A 25,778-nucleotide genomic window follows, 5' to 3' on the forward strand; every position below is an offset into this window, starting at 1 on the left:
AGTGCCCTTTTGCGGGACACCCCTGGCATGGGTGTAAGAATATCCACCCTTGCTGAAAGAACCTTTAAATCCTGTTGGACTTGCTTAGTCTGTAAATTATTTGTCGCCAGCTGTGATGAGACAGTCTCTAACATGGCTTTCATACCAGTAGCCCATGAAGGTTTCTGGGAGTCAGCCCGCGAGCTACTGCGCTGCGGAGACATGCTACTGAGCTGTGGTGACATACATTGCTCACATGCAACCTGTGATGTGGAGCTAGGAGCAAACTTGTTGCTGCAAATCATGCAAGTTATTTTTCTCACCATGTTGGAGAAAATAATACCCCCTTAAACACACTGCAGTCACGCTGAACACACACACAGTGAATGTACAGTAGTATATATGTATCTAACACACTATGTGCAGTTTCACACATACATACATATATATACATACATATCAGTGTAAAATTGCTTAACTAGCAGTGGGGGACTTAGAGGAATATGGGGGACACCAGCACCCTGTTTAACCTGGACTACCGATTAGATAGACCGGCTTTATGCACAGACACCAATATTATCAATACTGTGTGCTGCTATCAGTGGCTTATAGCTCACTAGAAGCGCTATCAAGCGCTATACTTGCTGTCTCTGCTGACTGATCTCTCTCCCTTCAAGGCTGCGCTGAGGAGTGATCTCTGCTCTGCTGTAATAGTGCCCACAGCATGAGAAGAAGCAGGAAGCAGTGTACAGGCGCGCTCAGGTCACGCTCTGAGCTAAGCCCCGCCCCTTGTAATGGCGTCCGGGCTATGCTAATATTTATACTGGCGCCTGGTAACCCTTTAATAAGGGTTGACCCACATAGCGGTATAGGCCCTGGTGGTCCAGTGGCAATGCCTGGCATCCAGTCTGTCGGCGTGGCTGCAGTGTTAAAACAGCTGCGCGCGATCCCTGTGCAGGGCCATCGCGCCGCACATAAAACCGGCGTCCCCACTGAGGGGACCCGGTTATCACTCACCACCAACGTTTTCAGGCTGAGCCAAGGGTGTGCCCGCGGTAACAGCACCCTCTCAGGTCGGTGGACCTGCAGCAGGGATCAGCTCGGTTCCTTGAAAGGCCTGCAGCAGTCCCTTCCCCCGGCTTCCCTCGTCGCAGGGAAGCTGTTAAGCCCAAACAGCAACCCGAAAATAACAAACTAAAAGAAATTTAAGAAAAACTCTCTGGAGCTCCAGGAGTGTGTATCCTCTCCTGAGGGCACATTTTCTAAAACTGGCTGGTAAGAGGAAGTAGAGGGGAGGAGCCAGCACACCCTGGTTGAAGAAAATGTTATGTGCCTTTCTGTCGGATACCCTCTATTCCCCAAGGTTATAAGACCTCAGTACCCCATACTGAATGAAAGTGAAATAAAGTTTAGAGCAGGACACCTGCACAACACAAAAAAAACATTTGTCCAGTGGGCTACACATAGGTTGAGTCTCCCAGATCTGTAAATCCAAAAATGTTTGGGCATGTCTGGACTAGCAACACCTTTGCTTTCTGATGGTTTAATGTACAAACTTGTTTCATGCACAACATTTGTTTTTAAATATTATATAAAAATAAAGCAGTGGCTGTGCACTTCCATAGCTACCATCTAAGGCGATGGGAGCCACTTTAAATTGTTTGTGCTTCTGGGCACAGGCTCCTATTATTTCTGCTTACACACTCCTGAGGTTTTCAGCAGAAATCTACCCACATTTAGGTTTTTGGGTATTGAAACACTTTCTTGGGCTACACGCTCTTTATTTTAAACATGGATATCCACTTTACACAACTTACAGCAGAACATCTGGGTGCAACATGCATCTGCTGCAATGGTACAGAAAAATTTAATATTGCTCAGAACGTAAAATGGAAGCTACAGGCACAAAACCACATTGAATGTCCCCCTTAGTGTTATGTGTATGTATAAACCATAAGCCACAGCAGCTTACATAGATCCCTTACCACAAAAGGCTGGTCTTTACTAAAGATAAATATAGCACATTGATTTAGAGCTCAGGAAAAAGATGGCCAAGCCAGTGTACAAGTTCAAAGAATGCCACAACAAATGTAATATTTAAACAAGGGTTGACCAAGTAAGTGGTCCGCTTTTATTCACAACCTGTATTAGGATTTTAGCATTTTTAAAAGAAGATCATCAACACATATCAAGAAGTAAGCATAGGGCTGTGGAGTCGGAGTCGAGGAGTCGGAGCAAATTTCGAGTACCTGGGGTCGGAGTCGGCAAACAATGCACCAACTCCAAAAATTATAATTAATGGCTTCTCTACTGTAAGAATAAAGACCAATGCATGCAGTGCCTCACGTAACCCCAAAACGAACACGTTAAGTGACCGTGAAAAAGCATGCTTTTCATGTGCTTCACTATATGGCACGCAACGCACAATTCGGAGCACCAATACTTATAAATGTATTCTCCCTTGTAGTTTACAACTTATTTCAAACGTTCAATAAGGTTTTCAAAACCTCGAAAAATTCATTCAACCAAGCTCTCCCCCCACCATACGCACAACATCTTTTTACGCGGATGAAGATCTTGTTTCATGCGCGGGGTCGTTTGTTTACCTTGGCTAAGCCATTCCTTACGCTGGTTCATATTGATGTCGCCAGTAACGATTCGGTAAAGAAATCGTTCCTTGTGTCCGTGAATTGAGCGGTGACGAGCAAGCATTGTGTTTGTCCTTTGCTTAAACTGTTCAATACAGTAGACTGTTGGCTTCCCAGCCTCTAGTTTCTGTAGTAATAATATGTATGTTGCCTTTCTTTCCTTCAAGGAATGTATCAAATACATTCGCATATTAATACAGAGGAGTCGGAGTCGAGGAGTCTGGGGCAGCCGTACGAGGAGTCGGACCATTTATCTACCGACTCCACAGCCCTGAGTAAGCAGCATCTTAGAGACACATCAGGTGCCCATTTTAAATAACTTTCCTGTGCAATACAATTATGCCACTTATACTTCTTTCAGACCGCATCTGCAGTCTGAAAACTCCCACAGTGACCCAGCTTATTGCCGGGTCGCCAACGACAGTCGGTGGCAGAGTGTTATCAGGGGCGGGGAAGGAGGCAGCGCTTGGAACCGACGGTCTCCAAGCACTGCCTCCTCCATAGTGTGAATGGGACCTAAGTCGCTTGACCCCGGTAACCCATTCACATAGCAACCCGGGTCACAGCCATGTTTAACCCATGTCCAGCCCGGGGTTGAAATGCCAGGTTGCTTGACACTAGAAACGTGGCTGTGGTGCTTTCAGAACAACTCAGATTAACATGGCAATAACCTGGGTTGATATGGTGGTCTGAAAAGGATACCTTATTCTGATCTTCCTTTTGACATGACTAAATGGTTGAGCATGCCAAAATCTTATACTACAAGAAAAGGCAATGAATTCAGCTCTGAGATTACCAAGTATAGCAGAATAGAAGTCCTAAGGTGTATATTCAATACTCAGCACTGTGAAGAGCACTGGGACGGTTGCTTACGGAGCTTTTGTAATCAGCATGTTGCCATGTCAAACTATTGGTGGGCTGCTCGCACCTTAAAGAAATCCGACAATGCTGTTTTGAGCCCTAGTGTGGAGCAAACAGCATCGTAGGGGGCACTTTAGTTTGAAAATGCCTGTCCTCGCAACTAAACACCTTTGAGCACTGGCATTCTCAGACATAACAGCACACTGATTAAAATAGCACTGGGAGCTCAATCGCGGTGCAATACACAGTGTTGAGAATGTACACAACCCTAAAGAGTACTTATGTAAGCAAAAAACAAGAGGGCGATTTGATTGTTCTTGGTGCACTCCGCTAGCAATTTATAAAAATGGACGCCTAGTGCAGCAGTTCAATTGCTACTCAATTCGGACGGTTCTAGCCCGTGCTTTTAAGCACATCAATACGAACACAAAAATAAATTTACAAAATAATTGCGGTGCTGGGGGGGAAGGATGGTTAGAGGGTTGGAGGAGATTTTAAACTAGGCGACGGGGGGGTGGGGGCAGCAAGACATTATGGGACCATCAGGGAGAGAAGCCGGACTGGGATCAGGAATCATATGGGGGAAGGAGATGGGGGGGGGGGACGGAGACATAGACAAAGCCCTGGGACATAACAAGGGTATAATCGGGGGTAACTCTCAGGGTGCATCAGGAATGTCATGTAATAAAATGTTATGTTGTAACAGTCACGTTACCCCATTACAGTTCTTAGGTACAGATGATCTTAGTATACGGGAAGGAGGGAATGACAGAGGAAGAATTCCCGGAACTATGGAGAGGGCAGGCAGTGTGCATGGTGGGGAGGCCTGTAGAGAGTCTATTGAAGGGGAGAGGGGAAAGAGGAAGCTAGTAAAGAATTCAAATGGGTCCTGGGGTGAAACTAATCACAATATTAGAGCCATATCTAAAAATAAACATAAATTAAAATGCTTACTGGCTAATGCAAGAAGCTTAGTGAGTAAAATCGGGGAGCTTGAAACGGTGATCAGTAGGGATGACTACGACATCATTGGTATTACAGAAACATGGTGTAATGAGTCGCATGACTGGGCATTAAACATGGAGGGATATACACTCTACAGGAAAGACAGGGAAAATAGAAGGGGCGGGGGTGTGTGCCTATATGTAAATAATAACTTAACATCATGTGAGAAAAATATGAGCACAGACCTGGAAGACGACAACTCAGAGACAGTGTGGGCAGAGATAACCGACAATAATAAGAAACCAAAAAACAAATTTATAATAGGGGTATGCTATAGACCACCAAATATAAATGAAAGGGAAGAGTCTCTTCTTTTAAACCAAATCAAACAAGCATCAAATCAGGGTCAGGTATTAATTATGGGGGATTTTAATTTACCCGACATTGATTGGGAAAACGAAACAGGTAAATCAGCAAGAAGCAATGGGTTCTTAAGCTTACTTAAAGACCAGTTTATTACACAAACGGTAGAAACTCCAACTCGTGATGAGGCGCTCTTGGACTTAGTATTAACAAATAACACAGACTTAGTTTCAAACACAAAAGTAATTGAACAATTAGGGAATAGTGATCACAATATGGTTTCACTGGAAATCAACTTCAGTAAATTACATCAAAAAGGATCTGCAAAAATACTAAACTTCAGAAAAGCGAACTTTGAATTATTCAGGGAAGCCCTTACAGGAATTGGGTGGGAAACGGTTATGGAGGGAAAAAATGCAGAGGAAATGTGGGATACTCTAAAAAAGGTGCTTGATTCACTAACTATTGAATACATTCCTAAAGTAATTAAAGGTAAATTCAACAAAAAAAAGCCACCATGGTTGGACAAAGAAGTAAGGTCAGCTATCAACAATAAAACCAGAGCCTTTAAATTCTATAAAATAACTTGAATGAGGAGGCGTTCGCAAAATACAAAGAATCAAACAAAACTTGTAAAGGGGTAATCAAAGCAGCTAAAATATTATATGAAGAGTGCATAGCCACTGAAAGCAAAACCAACCCAAAGAAGTTTTTTTAAATACATAAATAGTAAACGTTTAATTAAGGAAAACATTGGCCCACTAACTGATACTAGTGGAAAAAGTGTTACTGAGGACAAGGGAAAAGCAAAACTGTTAAATGAGTTCTTCTCATCAGTATTTACTAAGGGAGAGCAGACTGTGGAACGAACATTTACCACAAACGGGACAAATAAGCCAGATCTCATTGTGGATTTCACGCCGAAGGAAATAATACTGAGGCTAAGCAAACTCAAAACAAATAAGTCACCAGGGCCAGATGGGATTCATCCGAGGGTATTAATGGAATTAAGGGATGAACTAGCTACCCCCCTACATTATATTTTTAGCAAGTCACTATCGTCAGGTATAGTACCAAAAGATTGGAGAATAGCAGAGGTAGTGCCAATATTCAAAAAAGGAAAAAAGGAAGATCCCGCTAATTACAGACCCGTTAGTTTAACATCAATTGTGGGTAAACTATTTGAAGGATTTTTAAGGGATGGTATCCAGGAATATTTAGATAATCACCGTCTACTCAGTACTAACCAACATGGGTTCGTGAAAAATCGTTCATGCCAAACTAATCTACTAGGGTTCTATGAAGAGGTTAGCAAAAACCTCGATAATGGAAATGCTGTAGATGTGATTTTCCTAGATTTCGCTAAAGCATTTGATACTGTCCCACACAAGAGATTGATTAATAAAATGGAGAACCTAGGATTGGGTGAAAATATCTGCAGATGGGTAGGGAATTGGCTATGTAATAGAGAACAAAGAGTGGTTGTGAATGGTGCCGTATCAGATATGATACCGGTACTAAGTGGAGTGCCCCAGGGCTCGGTTTTGGGGCCCATTTTGTTTAACATTTTTATTAACGATATTGGGATAGGGTTACTCAGCAATGTATCCATCTTTGCGGACGATACAAAACTTAGCAAAGTCATCAAATCACCAGAAGAGGTCACCATGCTTCAAAATGATCTTGCAATTCTAGATGAGTGGGCTAAAAAATGGAAGATGAGGTTCAATGTAGATAAATGTAAGGTTATGCACCTTGGGAGACACAACCAGTGTGCAAGTTACAACCTTAGCGGAGAGGAACTGGGTAATTCCATACTTGAAAAGGATCTAGGAGTCCAAATAGACAGCAATCTAGGATGTAGTGCCCATTGTAATGTAGCTACAAAAAAGGCCAACAAAATTCTGGCATGTATTAAGAGGGGAATGGAAACTAGGGACTCAAGGGTAATTATGCCACTATATAAAGCATTGGTGAGACCTCACCTAGAGTATGGAGTACAGTTCTGGGCCCCACACTATAAAAAGGACATCATAGAATTAGAAAAAGTCCAAAGGCGAGCAACAAAGCTTATTAGGGGAATGGAGAATTTAAGCTACGGGGAGAGATAAAGCAATTTGGGACTATTTACATTAGAAAAGAGACGTTTAAGGGGGGACATGCTCAACATGTACAAGTATATCAAGGGCCAATATAAGGAACTGTCACACACCCTATTTTCTACTAGAAAGGAATCTAGGACGCGAGGGCATGAGTATAGATTAGAAGAAAAAAGATTTCATTCAGCTAGTAGAAAGAATTTCTTTACGGTCAGAACAGTCAAACTCTGGAACTCTCTTCCCAGAGAGGTGGTAATGGCTGGCTCATTAAATGCGTTCAAGGCAAAGTTGGACAAACATTTACTGGAGAAAAACATCCATGGGTACAAATAAGAAATATAATTTGTCTGTAAAATACCAGAACCTACCAAATCAGCAATGGATATCTATACCAGGTTGAACTAGATGGACGCAAGTCTTTTTTTCAGCCTTACCTACTATGTAACTATGTAACTATGTAACTCCATTGAATAACATTGGCTGCATAGTCTCAGACAATTTTAGTAAAAAAAAATATATATATATATATATTAAAAAAAAACGCAAGTCTAAGGATTTTGTATGAATTATAAAAATAAACTTGTTCCTCTTTTAAAAGGAAAGGGAAACAAAAAGGAGGCAAGTATGGAAGTCTACTGATTGACGATTTAGCATGCTCAATTATGTGCAAATGGTTAATGTGGACAAAATGAGGAATTCAAGAGCAAGTAGGAGAAATAAATAAATATGTATGTATGTATTGCTCGAAGTGGAAATTTTAAAAAGTGAGGTTATGGAAAAATAAAGGGGCAACAGGGAAAGAGTGGCAGCGGAGACACAGGGAGTAATAGCACTACATAACAGACACCAGTTGCTGACCGTAGTAGCGCTGCGCAACACCCACACCAGTTGCTGACAGTGGTAGGGCTGCGTAACACCCACACCAGTTGCTGACAGTGGTAGCGCTGCGTAACACCCGCACCAGTTGCTGACAGTGGCAGCGCTGCGTAACACCCGCACCAGTTGCTGACAGTGGTAGCGCTGCGTAACACCCACACCAGTTGCTGACAGTGGTAGCAATGCGTAATACCCGCACCAGTTGCTGACCGTAGGTAATAGCGCTGCGTAATACCCGCACCAGTTGCTGACCGTAGGTAGTAGCACTGTCTGCCATATACATCTCCTTCCCTGTTTCTCTCACCCTATGTACCTCTCACTTATCAACACTGCACCTTTCAATGTACTTTACTTCCTGCAGGGCTGTACACATGCGCAATGAGGCAGCAGAGCTATATTGTACAGGACACCAGGGTTTGGCAGCACAGGATGAAGGAAGCGATGTCTGCAGGCCGCTGTGTGGGTGTCCAGTGCCTAGTGTCAGTCTTTCATTTTTGTGTCCAGTACTCAGCGCTCTTATAGATGCCAAGATCCAAGTCTCCTCTGGGAGGTGGTATGTGCAGCGGGCGCATGTTCAAAGTGTGCAGCAGGTGCTCAGTTTCCGGTGCTCGTCTAGATGCTAGGTTCCTACATGGGGGAACAGCGGAAGCTCATTCACCAGTGTATGTCCTGGAGGGGGACAACGGACGTGCTCAACGGATAGCGGTCAGCAGCAGGAGAGAAGGAGGCAACAGTCAAGCTCCTGTGATGCGCACCACACAAGCCCTGGTGTTTGGGGTGTGTAACAGCAGGGCCAATGGTGCTGTGCACTGCACCACACCAGATATTCCTTGCAATTATGAGAAAAAAAAATTAGACAGTCTGTAAACAAGTGGTGGAATCGATAGATAATACAGTTTTTATTTTAATCAGCCATAAAATGTGCATCCATTCACATAGTAAATGATTTTGAAAAAGTATACAGGTTATATAGTAGTTTTTGCTACCAGTTCCAGGGATTTGTCTATCCCTCACTTAGCAACACATGAAAGTGAAGCTTGCTATTCACAACACTAATAAGTAACTGCTCAATCTGTAGATTGTTCACAGCAGCTTTAACGGCAGCTAAGAGGAGGATCACTGAAAGCTACTAAACACAAGTACTACCTAAGCTTTACAGGGGAATGTAGTAGTCTATTTTTGGCCTATCAAGTGGCTGGAAATGTATATGGACAGGGATCAATGTGTCTTACATAGGCAACTGTTCTACTGTGAATTAGGCAGAATGGTGATGCAACCCATATGAACAGACTAGTGCAAAACACAGCGGTATCCAACAGGGTGCATGTAACTATTGAAGTATACAAGCTTCAAGGGTTATTTTAATGTTTTACAAGCACTGTTTTTTAGGTGCTTATGCACAATTATTATATTGAAGTGAACAACAGAGTTAATATCAATGGCATTGGTCAGGCAGCAATTGAACATCTGTTGGGAGACTGGGTTAGTTTTAAGATGGCATGACTTTACAGAGGGTTCCTGGTATGCAGTGGTTAGTACCTACTTGTCAACAGGCAAAAAGTTAATTGGCGCTTACAGGTCATTAATGTGTATATGGAGCAAAAGCTGGCCAGTCTCTGCCTAACTCACAGAAAAGCTTCTGTAGCATAAAACGTAGAATAAGTTAATGCTGGCTATGATAAGTTTGAAAAATTTCAGAACATGCAGTGCATCCCAGCTTTCTGCATATGGGACTGTACAAATGCAGTTTAATCACCAAAAGTGCATGTAAGCATCACAAGAAAGTGACTGATTTGAAAGTTCACATTTTCTCTTGCATCATATGGATGGCTGGGTGCATCTGTATTGTTTGTTCACCTGGGAAAGAGGAGCACTATGGGAAGAAAGCAAGCTGGCAGCAGCAGTGTGATGCTCTGATCAATATTCTGCCGGAAAAACCTTGGATTCTTGGCATTCGTGTGAATATTACTTCAACATGTACCACCTACCTAAACATTATTGCAGACCAAGTACACCACAGCAGTAATATTACTGGATAGCAGTGGCATCATTCAGCAGGATAATACAGCCTACCATACTGTAAAAATTATTCAGGAATGGTTTTAAGAACATGACAAATTATTCAAGGTTTTGACTTTCAGATACCAGAGATCTCAATCTGATGTATAATCTGCGAAACGTGCCAATGTTTAATACAGCTTTTGACTGCTCCACTAAAGCAGGAAATCCCAACCACAGTCCTTAGGACACACCGTGCAGGTTTTAGTAATATCAAGGTGTCACCACAGATTGACCAAAACAAATGATATACTAATTTAGTCCCCTGTACTCGAGCCTGGATATATCGCTGAGACCTTCACTGTAATGTGCCTTGATGACAAAGATTGGGAATGCCTACACTAAAGGCTGAAATACAAGCAGAAAGGTTTAAGGCTGCTCACCCAGCAATATTAAAATATTTTTGTCTGTGGTTGGCAAGTTGAAATCAGCACAAAAAAAAAAAAAAAAAAAAAATTCAAAAAATGCTGAAACAGGACTATTCGTCTGATAGTTTGGTCCGGTTTAGCAGTTGTGAGTGGCTTAACCAGAACATGAGGGCGATCTTGCATATCACCGCGCAATCTCCTGATGCTTCACAGAACAAGTGTAACATGACAAATACAGCCTTTAGTGTTTACGCTAGGCTGTTTTAGCAGAGAGGGGTGCCCTGTACAACTTTTAATCCTGCCTGCCTTAAAGTAAATAGATATTGTGCACTTATTAAAGAAAGTGCTCATCACCTGCCAAAAACAGGGCGGTCAATTGAATAGCTTTGGGATCTTATTCCCTGCACTTAATTGAATCCAGAGTCAAGTAGCTGACCACACACGGGTGATAATAAGCTCTTAGGATGTTGCCTACACAATCTGTAGTCATGAAGTAAGAAGGCTGAAGTTAGATAGAATGCCTTACAATTCTTGTGGGCAACACTCCTCAGGTTCCTTAAATAATGGTAATCTGTAGTCAGTATAGATACCATCAGACTAGCGTTATTTAAAGAAACAGAGGTGTGCCAACTACTGTGAAACTTGTGCAGCCAACCAGGTATTACACACTTTAGTGAAGTGCCAGTCTTCGATATACAACTCTTCTCAGTCTGGAAGACAGATAGGAGAGTCTGTGTTTGGCGTATCCTGGAAGAACATCACCCATCTGAATGCATTAAAGGAACTGTGAAGATTGGTTAAGGAGGGATAATGCAATTGGGCAATTTTCCCTGGTTTAAGATAAGCACCTTATTGCCAGTGAAGGACAATCATAATGCTTCTAACTTTGTGCCAGCAGTTTGGGGAAAGTCATTCTCTAGTCTATCTTGACTGGGCACCAGTGCACAACAAAGAAATGCCAATAAACACATGTTTTGATGAGTTTGTTGTTGGAGACCTTGACTGACCTTCACAGAGCCCTGACCTGAAGCCCTGCAAGCACTTTTGAGATGAAATGGAATGGAGAATGCACGCCAGGCCTCAAATGCTCTACAGAATAGAATGGACACAAATCCCCTCAGAAACACTCCAAGATCTTATGGAAAGCCTTCAAAGAAGAGAGTTTAAGTTTTTTTTTTTTTTTAAGCTGCAAAAAGAAAATCTACTCCATATTAAAATATAGATGGAGCCATGCTTGTTTCACACGTGGGCATGGCCTAGCTTTCCGTCCTGGCGTGCAGTTTGCCAAGATGTTGCCGCAAATGGGGAGCACGAGCATCGCACACATAGGATAAACAAGCGTGGCTTAATCTGTATGTAATCAGATACAATGTCATTACAGTCCATGTTGGTGTAATGGTCAGCCATCCAAATACCTTTGTCCATATAATGTATATCAATTGCTCAGCAGATTGTTAAATCATTTACAGAAGTACTAATAATGCAACCTGTGGCCAAGGATGGATACACTTAAAACCAGTATCATTAGTGTTTAATGAGGACAGAGGGCGATATTCAATTGCTAAAAACCGTCCCCGCTATTCAATTGTTTCTGCAGGGGCTGCGAGCTGAAATGGACAAACATTAACCAGTTTGGTCGGGTGTAGCTGCTATGTATGGCTAAAACCGAGCATAAAAAGTGCGATAGAACAATTAAATATCGCCCCGCAATCTTACGGTTTCATTAAGCCTCGGGATCTGAAGCAGTGGTGGGTATGTGCGTTCGTGTAAGCCTTAAATTGGATTGTATTTTACAGCTTGACCAGAATGAGACATTAGGCGTATTGCAATAAGGGCAGAGGACTATAAATTGAAGATGAGTGACAAATAGGATCTTTGGCAAAACAAGGGGATTTCAGCACAAAGATTTTGGCCCTTAAAACTAATATCTACAAGCAGACAAACCTTTCCATCTGTAAGATTATTATACAATGGATAGATCAAAGAAATTGGTAACCTATTGAACAAGAACTTTTCATTGTTTAAAAACAAAATTATGGCTACCATCCATGTATTAATTTTTCCACTTCGTTCCAACATTAGTTAAAATCACTATTAAAAAAAAAAAAAAAAAAAAAAAAAAAAAAAAGGTATAATGTATATGTAGCAATGAAGAGAGATCTCCGCTGACAACATAGAGACTACTGGATAACTTTACTTGCTGCAGCTCAATTAAAAAAAATGCTCAGATTGTTCTAATAAATATACTGATCATCGCATATACTTTGCGGCCTATGTTCCACATATTGGTGGAGTTAACTAGTCACTTGAGAGAAGAAATGAAACATACTGCAAAGACATAGGCATGTATTCAATGCCGGTGTGAGCGGCCGGCGAGGGGGGTTAAACTGCGAGGATCACAGAAAACCAGTGATCCTCGCAGTTTAACCCCTGCGCCGGCCGCTCGCACTATGCAACGTTCCGGGGGAATCCTCGCCGTCACAGAACGGCGAGGATTCCCCAAAACTGCGAGAGCCGAGGCTAGTGCAGCAAACTCGCTGTAATTAGCCTCAATTCTCGCAGCTTTTGGAGGCACATACGCCAATTCTCCCTCGCTCAAAAAACGGAGCGAGGGTGAATTTGCGTATGGGGGGGGGGGGGGTCAGTTGAATACTGACCGGGTGAGCGGTGACTGCGAGCAAAAAGTCCTGCTCGCAGTCACCGCTCGCCCACGGCATTGAATATATGCCATTGACAAAGATATAAATATTTCCAAGTAATAAACATGCCTTAACACGTCCTTAAGCAGAGATTCAGTTAACTAGTTCAATTGTTCAACTAACTAAGCATATACTCCTCACGGCACTAGATAAGGGGAGGTGACAGTGTATATAAAATATAGTGTGTGCAATTCATTACGTTAAATAAGACCTAGGCACATTTAAAACTTGGCAAATTTCAAAGTGAAGTACAAACATTTCCTCAATATGACCAAGTTGTTTTCCACAAAGCAAGCATTAAGATTTGGCAACACCACGTCAGCCCAGCATCGGACAAGTTATATAATGTGAAAGTCCTCTATTAATAGGCATCACGGGCAGACAGATGAATTCATTTACTCTATTAGTGCAAACTGTATGCATACACGCACCAGCTATTCATTCACTACAATGAGGTTGGTGGCCGATGCAAATGTACCAGGCATGCCATAAGAGTCCCACTACAGAACACTGTGATAAGTAGTAAATCTGTAGCTGGACACATATGAAAAAAACAAACATGCATTTTATCTGGCAACCTGACATCTTGCAGTTATTGTGGCCATACACTTAGGTAATTCACGCATATGGAACCAGATACCTGTAATTCCCCTCTGAGGAAGAAACATTTATCCATTCCTTCCCAGAAAAGAACAGGCGGAAGGACTGTTGCTCACCCACAGCAGCGCATACACTGACCAATGTGGCTGACTTTCAACTTTTTAACTTGCACCAAATGGATATGCTTGATAATCCAGTATGATGGATCAATATATCCAGATCAGAATAATGTGGGCGATCAGTCAATATCAGGCGGATCGTCCACATAATTCTAGCATGTATGTCCAGCATAGCAAGCAGGATATGAACCCATTGTATTGTGTATGCCCAGCATAGTAAGGAGAATTTGAACCCATTGGGAGACTCAATGCCAACAGTTCCATAATGGATTTGCAACATTTTAGTCAACTCTCATGTTAAAATCCAAGCCTGCGCTTCAGGAGAAAAGAACACATATACTGCACACACACACACACACACACACACACACACACACACACACACACACACACACAAAAAAAAAAATGGATCTTTGAGCACCCAACACAAAGGTAAAGCAAAGAAATTACCTGTCAAGTCATGATGAATTAGATCAGCAAAATTTGGATCATCTCCCCACCAAAATATCCACAGTTCCCTTCTTCCGGGGCGCTGATCTCGTCGCCATACACTTAACACATCCGCTTTCAGACATCGACTGAAGCTGCTCAAAATTGGATCCTCTTCTGTCACCGGAAAGAGGATTGGAGCAGAAGTAGGGCCTTGCCATACATACTGCTTCCATTTGATCCCTGTTAGGTCAGCCTGGAAAATGGAAAGTTTGTTATACGTAAGTTTCTTGTAATACTGGCACATACGCAATGACACCGATTAATATCATGGCAATTACTTTAGATAAAGTTTTTCTCTGTAAACTGCAACAGCACAGAAACCGCACAGAATGGGCCTTATTCTGGTTCATTCGCTCAGACACGTGCATGAACCCTTGTGAATGAACCAAAACACCACCTTGCGAATGGTTAGCCCACACCAATGATATGCACGCCGAATTCGTTCGCAAGGCTTGCGAGCGGGTGTTTTACATGAACATCAAGTTGCATGCCAGTGAGAACCTCCCCCATCCTTCGACTGTCGACAACCACAGAATGATGGTGAAGGCGCCCGCAAATGTAAGGGTGGCCCAGACCTCGTACATATGAGCAAAGAAATGCAGGGAATTGGGCGGGCAGCTGACATCCGGCTAGGTCAACTGTCCGCCCCCCTTCACGAGCATCAGGACCGCATTAGCATATGTACGCCCAGCATTTTAACAGGAATGTCCATGAAACGCAGGGCGTAACATATGCTAATGTCCCAGCCCAGCACCTCACACCCCTCTACAGCCCCACTCGGAAGTCTGGGAGCATGCACTCAGCGACCAGACTTCTCGCCAAGTTCACATACACCCAGTGTATACACACGCACAGAAATGCGCTGCACATACGGAAAACATCGGTCCCTGTGCGAATTCGCGTCTGAGCAAATGAACCAGAATATGGCCCAATATACACAATAAGCCAAGGACACTTAGCTAAAGCATCAGTCAAGTCAAAAGGCATCTATTCAATGCTTTGTAAATACCGTCAGGAGGGAGCTCTCGTTGCTATTCAAATCAGACCAATGTAATGTCAGATAATGCAGGTACTCGCGTTTAGTCACAAGAACCAGCATTCTCCAACTAAAGTGCCCCACCGCAATGCCGTTTGCACCATGCTAGTGGAAAAAATAGCAGTCTAGGAGGGGATTCAAGCAGAAATCCACTAGTAGGACTTAGCTGTGTATCGATTTGAATATTTCCTGAACCTTCCGCCTGGCGCTATTCACAGTGCACCTAATTGAACGAACAAATTGAATGAAGCTAAATCCAGTAGCAAAGATAGTGTCAAAATAGAAATCCGTTTAAGGGTCCCAATCTGCACTGGCCATCAAAAAAAAAAAACCTTCTCCATTAATATTTGCTGTTTGTCACATACTAAATACTGGGCAAATGCTAGAATACCAGTGTCAGTATTCAATGTATAGGGCAATATAAAACAGTGTTTCTGAATACTGAGGTCTTATTTTTACAGTTTCATAGACAAAGTTTGAAACAAACTTCCTGGAGTGTGCTGGAAGTAGACATGGCAACCTACAGCCCAAAAGTACTCAACTAGCTAAATATTAGATATTAACCCCAATATTTATGAATAAAATATGTCTATTTGAAGCAAATATTGATATGATATACCTGCTACTGAGCAGCAGCTATTGTCACAAGAACAGGTACAAACATAATAATTTGCTGACCCTTAAAAGTTTGAATAATGGATTTAAAAAAATTTGTATATTTATTGATTCTATTTAAACTGTTAAAAGCAGAGTATTGGTTAAAACAATAAAAAAATAATAACACAACAACGTTGTTTTGGTCTTTTTTTTTTACTGCTTAGCATACTAGTCAGAAAGATGAGCTGCCTAGCTGGGAGAAGCACATTCCTGAACTATAATTACTTGAAACGCAACAATACAAAGATTTCAAGGTTTAACATTGTGATCACTTACTAACAGCTGGAATCCCAGCCTCATTTCAACTTCTCTAGGAGGGACAAAGGTGGGGGATGGGTGTAAATGTGTCCATCTTAAACTAAAACGGTAGCAGCCAATAAACAGGTTTTACTTGACTACTAGCAAATGTAAAGTGTTTACAGAAAACAATGTAGCAAAAGATGATGTATCAAACAGTTAACAGGTCTAAATATAATCACACTCAATTAGCAACTAAAGGGAACAAAAACTTAGCACCAAGTCCAAGCATGTAAAATGTAACAACTTATTTACACCCATTACAGCATCCAGGATGGAATACAAGTATTAGTATTCACTTATGTCACCAAACCTTAGCTTTACGATTATTTATTTAACGGAAAAGATTTGCTGCAATTAATCCACAAACAATATAACCTACAAAAGTCAACTCTACATTCCTGCTGGTACACCAGGAGTTTTCCTATTGCATAAGCATGCATGCAAAGTGTATATGCTGCAGTCAGCTACAAGATATCAAATATCTGCAAAGAAAAGGACAGGAACAGAGACTATGGGATTAGCTCCGCTGCTAACTGTTTCATCTCAAATAATTAACAAACCAGTATTACTGATATTGCTAGATCAGATCAATTTATAAAGAAATACAATTTATTAAAAATGTATGACAAAACAGACTATAGTGCACTGCTAGACAAGCTTTGCAGTGATTTACTATAATGAGTGTAAACAGAATAATGAAATGATCACCGGCTGAAATGTAGAATATAAATGCTTGAAATAACAGCAACATTTCATCTGTCAATGGATTCAAAACAGATCAAGAAATCATCATAAGACAAAAGGAAGACCATATACAGACAAGATGATGGCATTAACACAAGGACGGAATGCATGAAGGAGGAGTTAACAGAGTGGTTTACTAGTTAAAAGGAGAGGGGACAGCTGAGTACACAGGGTACAATATATATATATAGGTAGTGCATCTTAAAGTCAGGGCCTGGCCCAGTAGAACAGTCAGGAAAATGGCTGCTTCCTGCCTTCTCCTTACCAGGATCCACTCCCACAGAGAGGAGAAAAGGAAGGGCCGAGACTGAGCAGTGAAAATATAAATATACCCAGACAGGAGGAACAGGACAGACAGCACAACGCAAGAACTGCTGATGCAAGTTACTGCATTAACAGAACATAAAAGTGCACGTACAGGACATTGGCGGAGTTTTACCAGCATTAGCTTTAACTTCTAGCTTAAAAACAGTTGTGACAAATCATTTTTTTTTTTTAAAGTACTGTAATATTCTACAAGCAAACACAATGCAGAGACAGATCAGCAGAGCTGGAGGGATTTTGCTGGAGATGACAGTGGAACACATGGCTATAGTAAACTCTTTGGGAAAACCTGGGCCTTGTATTCTGTGCACAGAAGCAGGAGTAAACAAGCAGACAGGAAACTTCCACCTATATAAATGCCTTAGCTCATCAGTATCCAGCACAGGATCCAGGGGCACACTCATGGCACAGATAAGACGAATGGGGAGAAACTGATAGGATCTGCCTAACATACACAGCAGTGTGTGTGTGTGTTTACACAATCAGTAGCAGCAGACACACACACACTTGCGTACTGGCATGTATTGGGGCACTGTCGTCTCAATTATGTGCACACACAGCACCCCCATAACAGGCTCTACTCCCCCATACACTGGGTGCACTGCACACATACAGTAGCCAGACAGGCGAAGTGTGCCCCATGTGGGCTGCAGGCAGGGACATACTCACCAGGCAGAAGAGGTTGGAGTGGCAATCCTCCAGACTGGCCCCGTTCGGCACAAAGCATGAACTCATCCTCACAGCCAGGGGATACCCGCCATTATCCCACCCCGAACAAGAAAGAGACACAGCAGGAGCAGCAGCCGCTGCGCGCACCGAGCAGTCCCCTCCCCGGGCACTACACCATCATCCCGGCCCGCAGCTCCCGGCGGGGGTCACCTGGGGGCAGAAGGCGGGGGCACACAATGTCCGCAGCAACAGCTAGGGAGATGGGCGAGTGCGGCGTCCAGGCGTTACAGGCGCCGGGATCCGGGCGGTGTCTCAGTCCTCCCTCCCCCGCCGCTGGTCCCCCAGCTCGGGGCGCAGAGCATGGCGGGAACCGCCCGGACACCGGAGCACTGGGAGGCCGCTGGGCCCGGGCCGGAGGAGGCGGGTGTCGCCGGGTAGCGTGGTGTGCCCGGGATTAGCTGGACAGGGACATTCCCCGGGTGTTTATCGGCTCCTTCTCACAGGTTCGCCATTTTCCTCCTCTCCTCCGCCTCCTCCCTGCGCCTCTCCTTCTGCGCACACACAAGTAGCCGATGCCGCCGCCGCTGCCCGCTCCTCCTGCTGCCCGCGGCCTCTCCTAAGAGGAAGCCTCGGCGATGGCCGCTGATGAGTGATAATAAATAATCGGATCAGTGTCGGGGCAGCATTCCCATTTGAATTCACAGATTCCTTTCTTTAATGGCGGCCGTGGTGCCTGCTCGGCCTCTCGCCGGTGACTGGTTAGAGCGGGGTCATGTGACAAGGAGCTGACTGAGGTGATTGGCTAGTCTAGACCGTAGACTGTAGCGAAGCGAGTGGGGGAGGATTGCGAGTGCTTTGACTAGAGGAGACCACTAGGGGGGAGGCTATGACTGAACTGCGCCACTTGCTGCTTATATGCCGCTATTACAGGGTGTCTGCGGCGCTACCTACAGCAGGAGATCGTGCAAAGTGCATCGTCTGCAATACTCATTCTTGATTTGTGATGTTGCGAAACAGCATTGTTTGTTACATCTATGTATTATCTGGAAAAAGGAATCAAAAATGTACCTTATTTTCTTGAGTATATTATTATTTTTATTATCATTATTATTATTATTATTATTATTAATGTTATTAAATTTTACTCATATCACTGCGCAAAGATCGGGGATGTTGAACTGAAGTTGGGTACACACTTATCAAGCCCATGCAGAGCCGAAATTGTTAACTTTATTGGCAGTGCTGCAGAAGAACAGTATAGTGCATACACACTGGCCGATATTGGTCCATGACACCACCCAACGCTTCTCTGTACATGCAAATTTTGACAATATTGTCAGATTTAGCTGCACGTATAGATGACAGTGGGGGTCATCAACGACACACAGGAGCGTGCATCGGAAACAATATAGTTGGTACACACTGAGTGATTTGCGCTATATATCATTATAAATATTCTCCATATCATTAACAATATATATATCGCCCAGTGTGTACACAGCTTTACCCAACTTAATTAAGGAGCTGATCAATCACTCGCTGCATTTCCATTAAGCATAGTCTCTTATTGGGCTAATCACATCAGTCCCTACCCAAATGGAGCTTACACCCTATGGGCTACATGTAATGTAAGAACATTATTTATGGGGGAGAAGTGGTATCAGCACACGTTATGTGCACTGATACCGCTTCTCTCCCATGTAAAACATCAGTGACTACTAGCAAATGCCGGAGGTGATATGCGCTACTTATGTTATCAGGGATGCTATCTACAAGATAGCGCACTGATATGCAGGGCAAGGTATGAACTGTAGAACTGACTATATCAAAACCAGCAGCTATCAAAACTTGCGTAATTTACTCCAGGTACTCCGGTTTGCTCCCACAATCCAAAAATATACTGGTAGGCTAATTAGCTCCCAACAAATTAACCCTAGAATCAGTGGCGTAACTTCAAAGATTGCGCCCCCCCGCCAAAGGTGATGATGCGCCCACCACCCGCCACATATACATACATAAATACTACATGTATACTTACTCAGGAGTCCGGCTGCGATGCAGGTTGGAGTCCAGTTGTCATCGGCGTGGGTGGGAGCTGGGATGCCTGTCAGCGCTGCAGTGGTCCCGGCTCCCGTCCTGGCTTCATTCTGATATGAAGAACGGACCATCACAAAATGTCCGCCCCCATACATCAGACAGTTTCAGAGAACTGTCTGCTATATGGGGGCGGACATTTTATGATGGTCCGTTCTTCATGAAGCCAGGATGGGAGCACTGCAGCGCTGACAGGCATCCCAGCTCCCACCCGCACCGTACCGCTATTACAATAGCACCGCAGCCCCCCGGCGCCCGCACTTACACTGCGCCTCCCCGCGGGGGCTGCGGTGCTATTGTTACGCCACTGCCTAGAATGTATGGGTGTGCGTGTACATGTGGTAGGGAACAGGGCTGGATTGGGATGAAAAACCAGCCTGAGAAATTTCAAAAAGAGGCCCTACAAAAGGGATGGAGTCAATGAAGGGGGTGGAGAGGGGAAAGCAGGAGGACCCCTTATCAAAAGCAAGGGCCCCCTCTCACATTGTACCATCTGACACTACATCCCTAACCCCAATTCCCTGACGCACCTCTGCCCCTGACACTATGGGTGACATTCTATGGGATGAGATAAATTCGCTTTTTTTTTATCGCACCACTTCGCCCTTTTTCAAATCGCAAGATTGGGCCGTTTTTCGCATATTTAATGAGATGCGAAAAACGGGCCAAATAGTGCGAATAGGTGCGAGGTGGTGCGATGTCTTTAGTCCTGCAAATGTGCGATTTTCATGTCTGAAAATCGCATGTTTGCAGGGAAGCGCAAACTAAAAAAAAAAAAAACGAGCGCGGGGTCCCCCGCCAGAGCATAACCAGCCCCGGACTCATTGAGCCGGTGCTGGTGACATAAAATCAGGGTCCCCGACAAATAGGGGTCCCCTTGATTTAATGAAACCAGCACCAGGCTCAAGGTCCGGCGCTGGTTCCCAAAATACGGGGGACAAAATGACTATGGGTCCCCCGTATTTTAAGAACCAGCACCGGACCCAACCAGCCAGCAGGGTAATGCCACAGCCGGGGGACACTTATTATATAAGGTCCCGCGGCCAAAGCATTATCCCCGTGGCTGGTCAGCATGGGCAGGGGTCCTGGGGAAGTGGGGACCCCCCAATGAAGGGCCCCCCCCCCTCCAGGACTTACCAGCCCATGCTGAAAGTCCGGGGCTGTCCCCGATGCCCCTGGGCGGTGGGCATCGGGCTGATGGATTGTGTAAAAAAAAAAGAAGATAAACTATTGTTTTCTACTGGCGAACTATGAGTCCCAGCAAGCCTACCCCGCATGCTGGGACTTGGAGAACCACAAGTCCCAGCATGCGGGGCATTAAAGGGCCCGCTGGCACTTGTAGTTCTACAATACAAAAAATAGTTAAATAAAACACACTGACACCCTGAAAAATAAAAGTTTAATACATACACAGCCCACACACACTGATACTTACCTACCTTGAGCCCGTAGGTCGGTCCCTGGGTCCGTGCTCCGGGGCTCCAGGGCAGAAGAGTCCGGTTCCGGGGCCTTGGTCCTGGTTCCGGGGCTGGTCCTGTGGTTCCGGGGCTCCAGAGCAGAAGAGTCCGGTTCCGGGGCCTTGGTCCTGGGGTTCCGGGGCTGTTCCGGGGTCCAGGATCCGATGAAGTCCACAGGGGTACCTGAGGAAGGTACCTCTCGGACTGAAGAGGCGAAGAGATTTTCATCTTCCGCGCCTCTTCTCAGAATGATTCCATTGGCCGGCTAGCGGCCAATCAGGAGCCGAGAAAGTCGGCTCCTGATTGGCCGCTAGCCGGCCAATAGAATCATCCGGAGGAAAGGCACGGAAGATGAAAATCTCTTCGCCTCTTCAGTCCGAGAGCGGGTACCACAGCAGCCGGGAGCAGCGCGTCTGCCGGAGAGGATGCCGATGTCGTCGCCGGGGACCAGGTGAGTAGGATTTCCTTCCTCAGGTACCCCTGCGGACTTCATCGGATCCTGGACCCCGGAACAGCCCCGGAACCCCAGGACAAGCCCCGGAACCAGGACCAAGGCCCCAGAACCGGACTCTTCTGCCCTGGAGCCCCGGAACCCCAGGACCAGCCCCGGAACCAGGACCAAGGCCCCGGAACCGGACTCTTCTGCCCTGGAGTCCCGGAGCCCGGACCCAGGATCCAGGGACCGACCTACGGGCTCAAGGTAGGTAAGTATCAGTGTGTGTGGGCTGTGTATGTATTAAACTTTTATTTTTCAGGGTGTCAGTGTGTTTTATTTAACTATTTTTTGTACTGTAGAACTACAAGTGCCAGCGGGCCCTTTAATGCCCCGCATGCTGGGACTTGTGGTTCTCCAAGTCCCAGCATGCGGGGTAGGCTTGCTGGGACTCATAGTTCGCCAGTAGAATACAATAGTTTATCTTCTTTTTTTTACACAATCCATCAGCCCGATGCCCACCGCCCAGGGGCATCGGGGACAGCCCTGGACTTTCAGCATGGGCTGGTAAGTCCTGGAGGGGGGGGACTCCTTCATTGGGGGGGTCCCCACTTCCCCAGGACCCCTGCCCATGCTGACCAGCCACGGGGATAATGCTTTGGCCGCGGGACCTTATATAATAAGTGTCCCCCGGCTGTGGCATTACCCTGCTGGCTGGTTGGGTCCGGTGCTGGTTCTTAAAATACGGGGGACCCATAGTCATTTTGTCCCCCCGTATTTTGGGAACCAGCGCCGGACCTTGAGCCTGGTGCTGGTTTCATTAAATCAAGGGGACCCCTATTTGTCGGGGACCCTGATTTTATGTCACCAGCACCGGCTCAATGAGCCCGGGGCTGGTTATGCTCGGGCGGGGGACCCCGCGCTCGTTTTTTTTTTTTTTTTTTACTGTTTATTTTTTTTTTTTTACCAGAAACCTGCACAGAACATTGCGATCTGTGCAGGTTTCTGGCTAATTCGCCCATCAGAACCTGGTCTGATTTTTGGGCGAATTATAGTCACACTTTATACAAATCGCATACCATTAAATATGCGATTTGTATACTTTTCCATGTGAAAACATCTGGATGCGATGTGCTGCGAAAAGCAGCCATCGCATTTCCAGTGTGTCCAACTTGTTGGCAAAAATCGCATTTTTTTCACATTTTCGGAGCTCATTAAATATGCGAAAATGTAAAAAAATTCGATTTCGGCCGTTTTTGCGAGAAAATTTGCAAAAGTCTATTTTTCTCATTCCATAGAATGTCACCCTATGGGCCTTATTCTAGTTAACTCTTTCTGACAAAATCCTTCTAGATGGACAAAACCATGTGCACTGCAGGTGGGGCAGATGTTACTTGTGAAGAGAGAATTAGATTTGGGTGGGTTTTTACTTCAAAGTGAGATCTATATTGCAGTGTAAAAATAAAGCAGTCAATATTTCCCCTGCACAGAAACTAAATAACTCACCCAAATCTAATTCTGTCTGCACATTTTATATCTGCCCCCCCTGGAGTGCACATGGTTTTGTCCATCTAAGAAGGATTTTGTCAGAAAGAGTGAACTAGAATAAGGCCCTATATCCCTGATACCACATCCCTGACACAGCACTGCCCCTGACCCCACATCCCTGACACAGCACTGCCCCTGACAATACATCCCTGACCTCACTTCCCTGATGCAGCTCTGACACTACATCAGTGACCCCACAGCCCGGATGCAGCACTGCCCCTGACCCCACTTCCCTGACACAGCACTGCCTCTGACCCCACTTCCCTGATGCAGCTCTGCCCCTAACACCACATCCCTGATGCCACAGCCCTGACTCAGCACTGCCGCTGACCTCACTTCCCTGACGCAGCTCTGCCCCCCGACACTACATCCCTGACGCCACAGCCCTGACGCAGCACTGCCCCTGTCACTACATCCCTGACACCACATCCCTGACACTGCACTGCCCCTGACACTACATCACTGACCTCACTTCCCTGAAGCAGCTCTGCCCCTGACAATACATCTCTGATGCCACAGCCCTGACGCAGCACTGCCCCTGACCCCACTTCCCTGACACAGCACTTTCCCTGACACCACTTCCCTGAAGCAGCTCTACCCCGGACACCACATCCCTGACCCCACTTCACTAACGCAGCTCTACCCCTGATCACATTCCTGACCCACTTTCCTAACACAGCACTGCCCCTGACACTACATCCCTGAAACCACTTCCCTGACGTAGCTCTGCCCCTGACACCACATCCCTGAGCCAACTTCCCTGACGCAGCTCTGCCCTTGATGCCACATCCCTGACACAGCACTGCCCCTGACACTACATCCCTTACCTCACTTCCCTAATGCAGCTCTTCCCCTTACACTACATCCCTGATGCCACAACCCTGACGCAGTACTGCCCCTAACCTCACTTCCCTGACACAGCACTGCCCCTGACCCCACTTTCCTGACGCAGCTCTGCCCCTGACGCCACATCTGTGACGCCACAGCCCTGACGCAGCACGGCCCCTGACCCCACTTCCCTGACGCAGCATCCCTGATGCCACAGCCCTGACCCAGCACTGCCCCTGACACTACATCCCTGATGCCACATCCCTGACACAGCACTGCCCCTGACACTACATCCCTGGCCTCTCCTCCGAATGATTCTATTGGCCACCTCTGCCCCTGACACCACATCCCTGACCCCACTTCCCTGACGCAGCTCTGCCCTTGATGCCACAACCCTGACACAGCACTGCCCCTGACACCACATCCCTGACCCCACTTCCCTGACGTAGCTCTGCCCCTGACACCACAGCCCTGACGCAGCACTTCCCCTGACCCCACTTCCCTAACGCAGCTCTGCCTCTTCCGTGCGTCTCCTCCGAATGATTCTATTGGCCACCTAGCGGCCAATCAGGAGCCGTGAAAGTAGGAAGATGAAACAGCTCTGCCCCTGACACTACATCCCTGACGCCACATCACTTACACAGCACTGCCCCTGACACTACATCCCTGACCTCACTTCCCTGACGCAGCTCTGCCCTTGACGCCACATCCCTGACACAGCACTGCCCCTGACACTACATCCCTGACCTCACTTCCCTGATGCAACTCTGCCCCTTACACTACATCCCTGATGCCACAGCCCTGACGCAGCACTGCCCCTGACACTACTTCCCTGATGCCACAGCCCTGATGCAACAATGCCCCTGACACTACATCCCTGATGCCACAGCCCTGACGCAGCACTGCCCCTGAACCCACTCCCTGACACAGCACTGCCCCTAACCCCACTTCCGTGATGCATCTCTGCCCCTGACACCACATCCCTGATGCCACAGCCCTGATGCAGCACTGCCCCTGACCCCACTTACCTGCCGCAGCTCTGCCCCTGACACAGCATTGCCCCTGACACTACATCCCTGACCTCACTTCCCTGACGCAGCTCTGCCCCTAACACTACATCCCTGACCTCACTTACCTAACGCAGCTCTGCCCTTGAGGCCACATCCCTGACACAGCTCTGCCCCTTACACTACATCCCTGATGCCACAGCCCTGACACAGCACATCCCCTGACCCCACTTCCCTGATGCAGCTCTGCCCCTGACACCACAGCCCTGATGCAACAATGCCCCTGACACTACATCTCTGATGCCACATCCCTGACGCAGCTCCGCCCCTTACACTACATCCCTGGTGCCACAGCCCTGACCCAGCACTGCCCCTGACACCACATCCCTGACCCCACTTCCCTGACGCAGCTCTGCCTTTGATGCCACATCCCTGACACAGCACTGCCCCTGACACTACATCCCTGACACCACAGCCCTGACGCAGCACTGCCTCTGACCCCACTTCCCTGACACAGCACATCCCCTGACCCCACTTCCCTGACGCAGCTCTGCCCCTGACACCACATCCCTGA

General features: G+C 45.8%; 1 protein-coding gene across 2 annotated transcripts in view; it reads right to left on the minus strand.

Moving 5' to 3' along the window:
- MED13 (mediator complex subunit 13) overlaps positions 1–18,596 on the minus strand; it is a 105,931-nt gene extending 87,335 nt beyond the window's left edge. For both annotated transcript variants that reach the window (XM_083173754.1, XM_083173753.1), the window contains exons 1-2: positions 17,838–18,596; positions 14,066–14,300 (exon numbers count right to left, since the gene is read on the minus strand). In XM_083173754.1, coding sequence (XP_083029880.1) covers positions 14,066–14,300; positions 17,838–17,903 — 301 coding nt within the window. In that variant the 5' untranslated portion in view covers positions 17,904–18,596. The remainder of the gene's footprint in view (positions 1–14,065; positions 14,301–17,837) is intronic.
- Positions 18,597–25,778: the final 7,182 nt, after the last annotated feature.

This window comes from Crinia signifera, chromosome 2 (genome assembly GCF_055691185.1).
Source record: "Crinia signifera chromosome 2, ASM5569118v1, whole genome shotgun sequence".
NCBI lineage: Eukaryota > Metazoa > Chordata > Amphibia > Anura > Myobatrachidae > Crinia > Crinia signifera.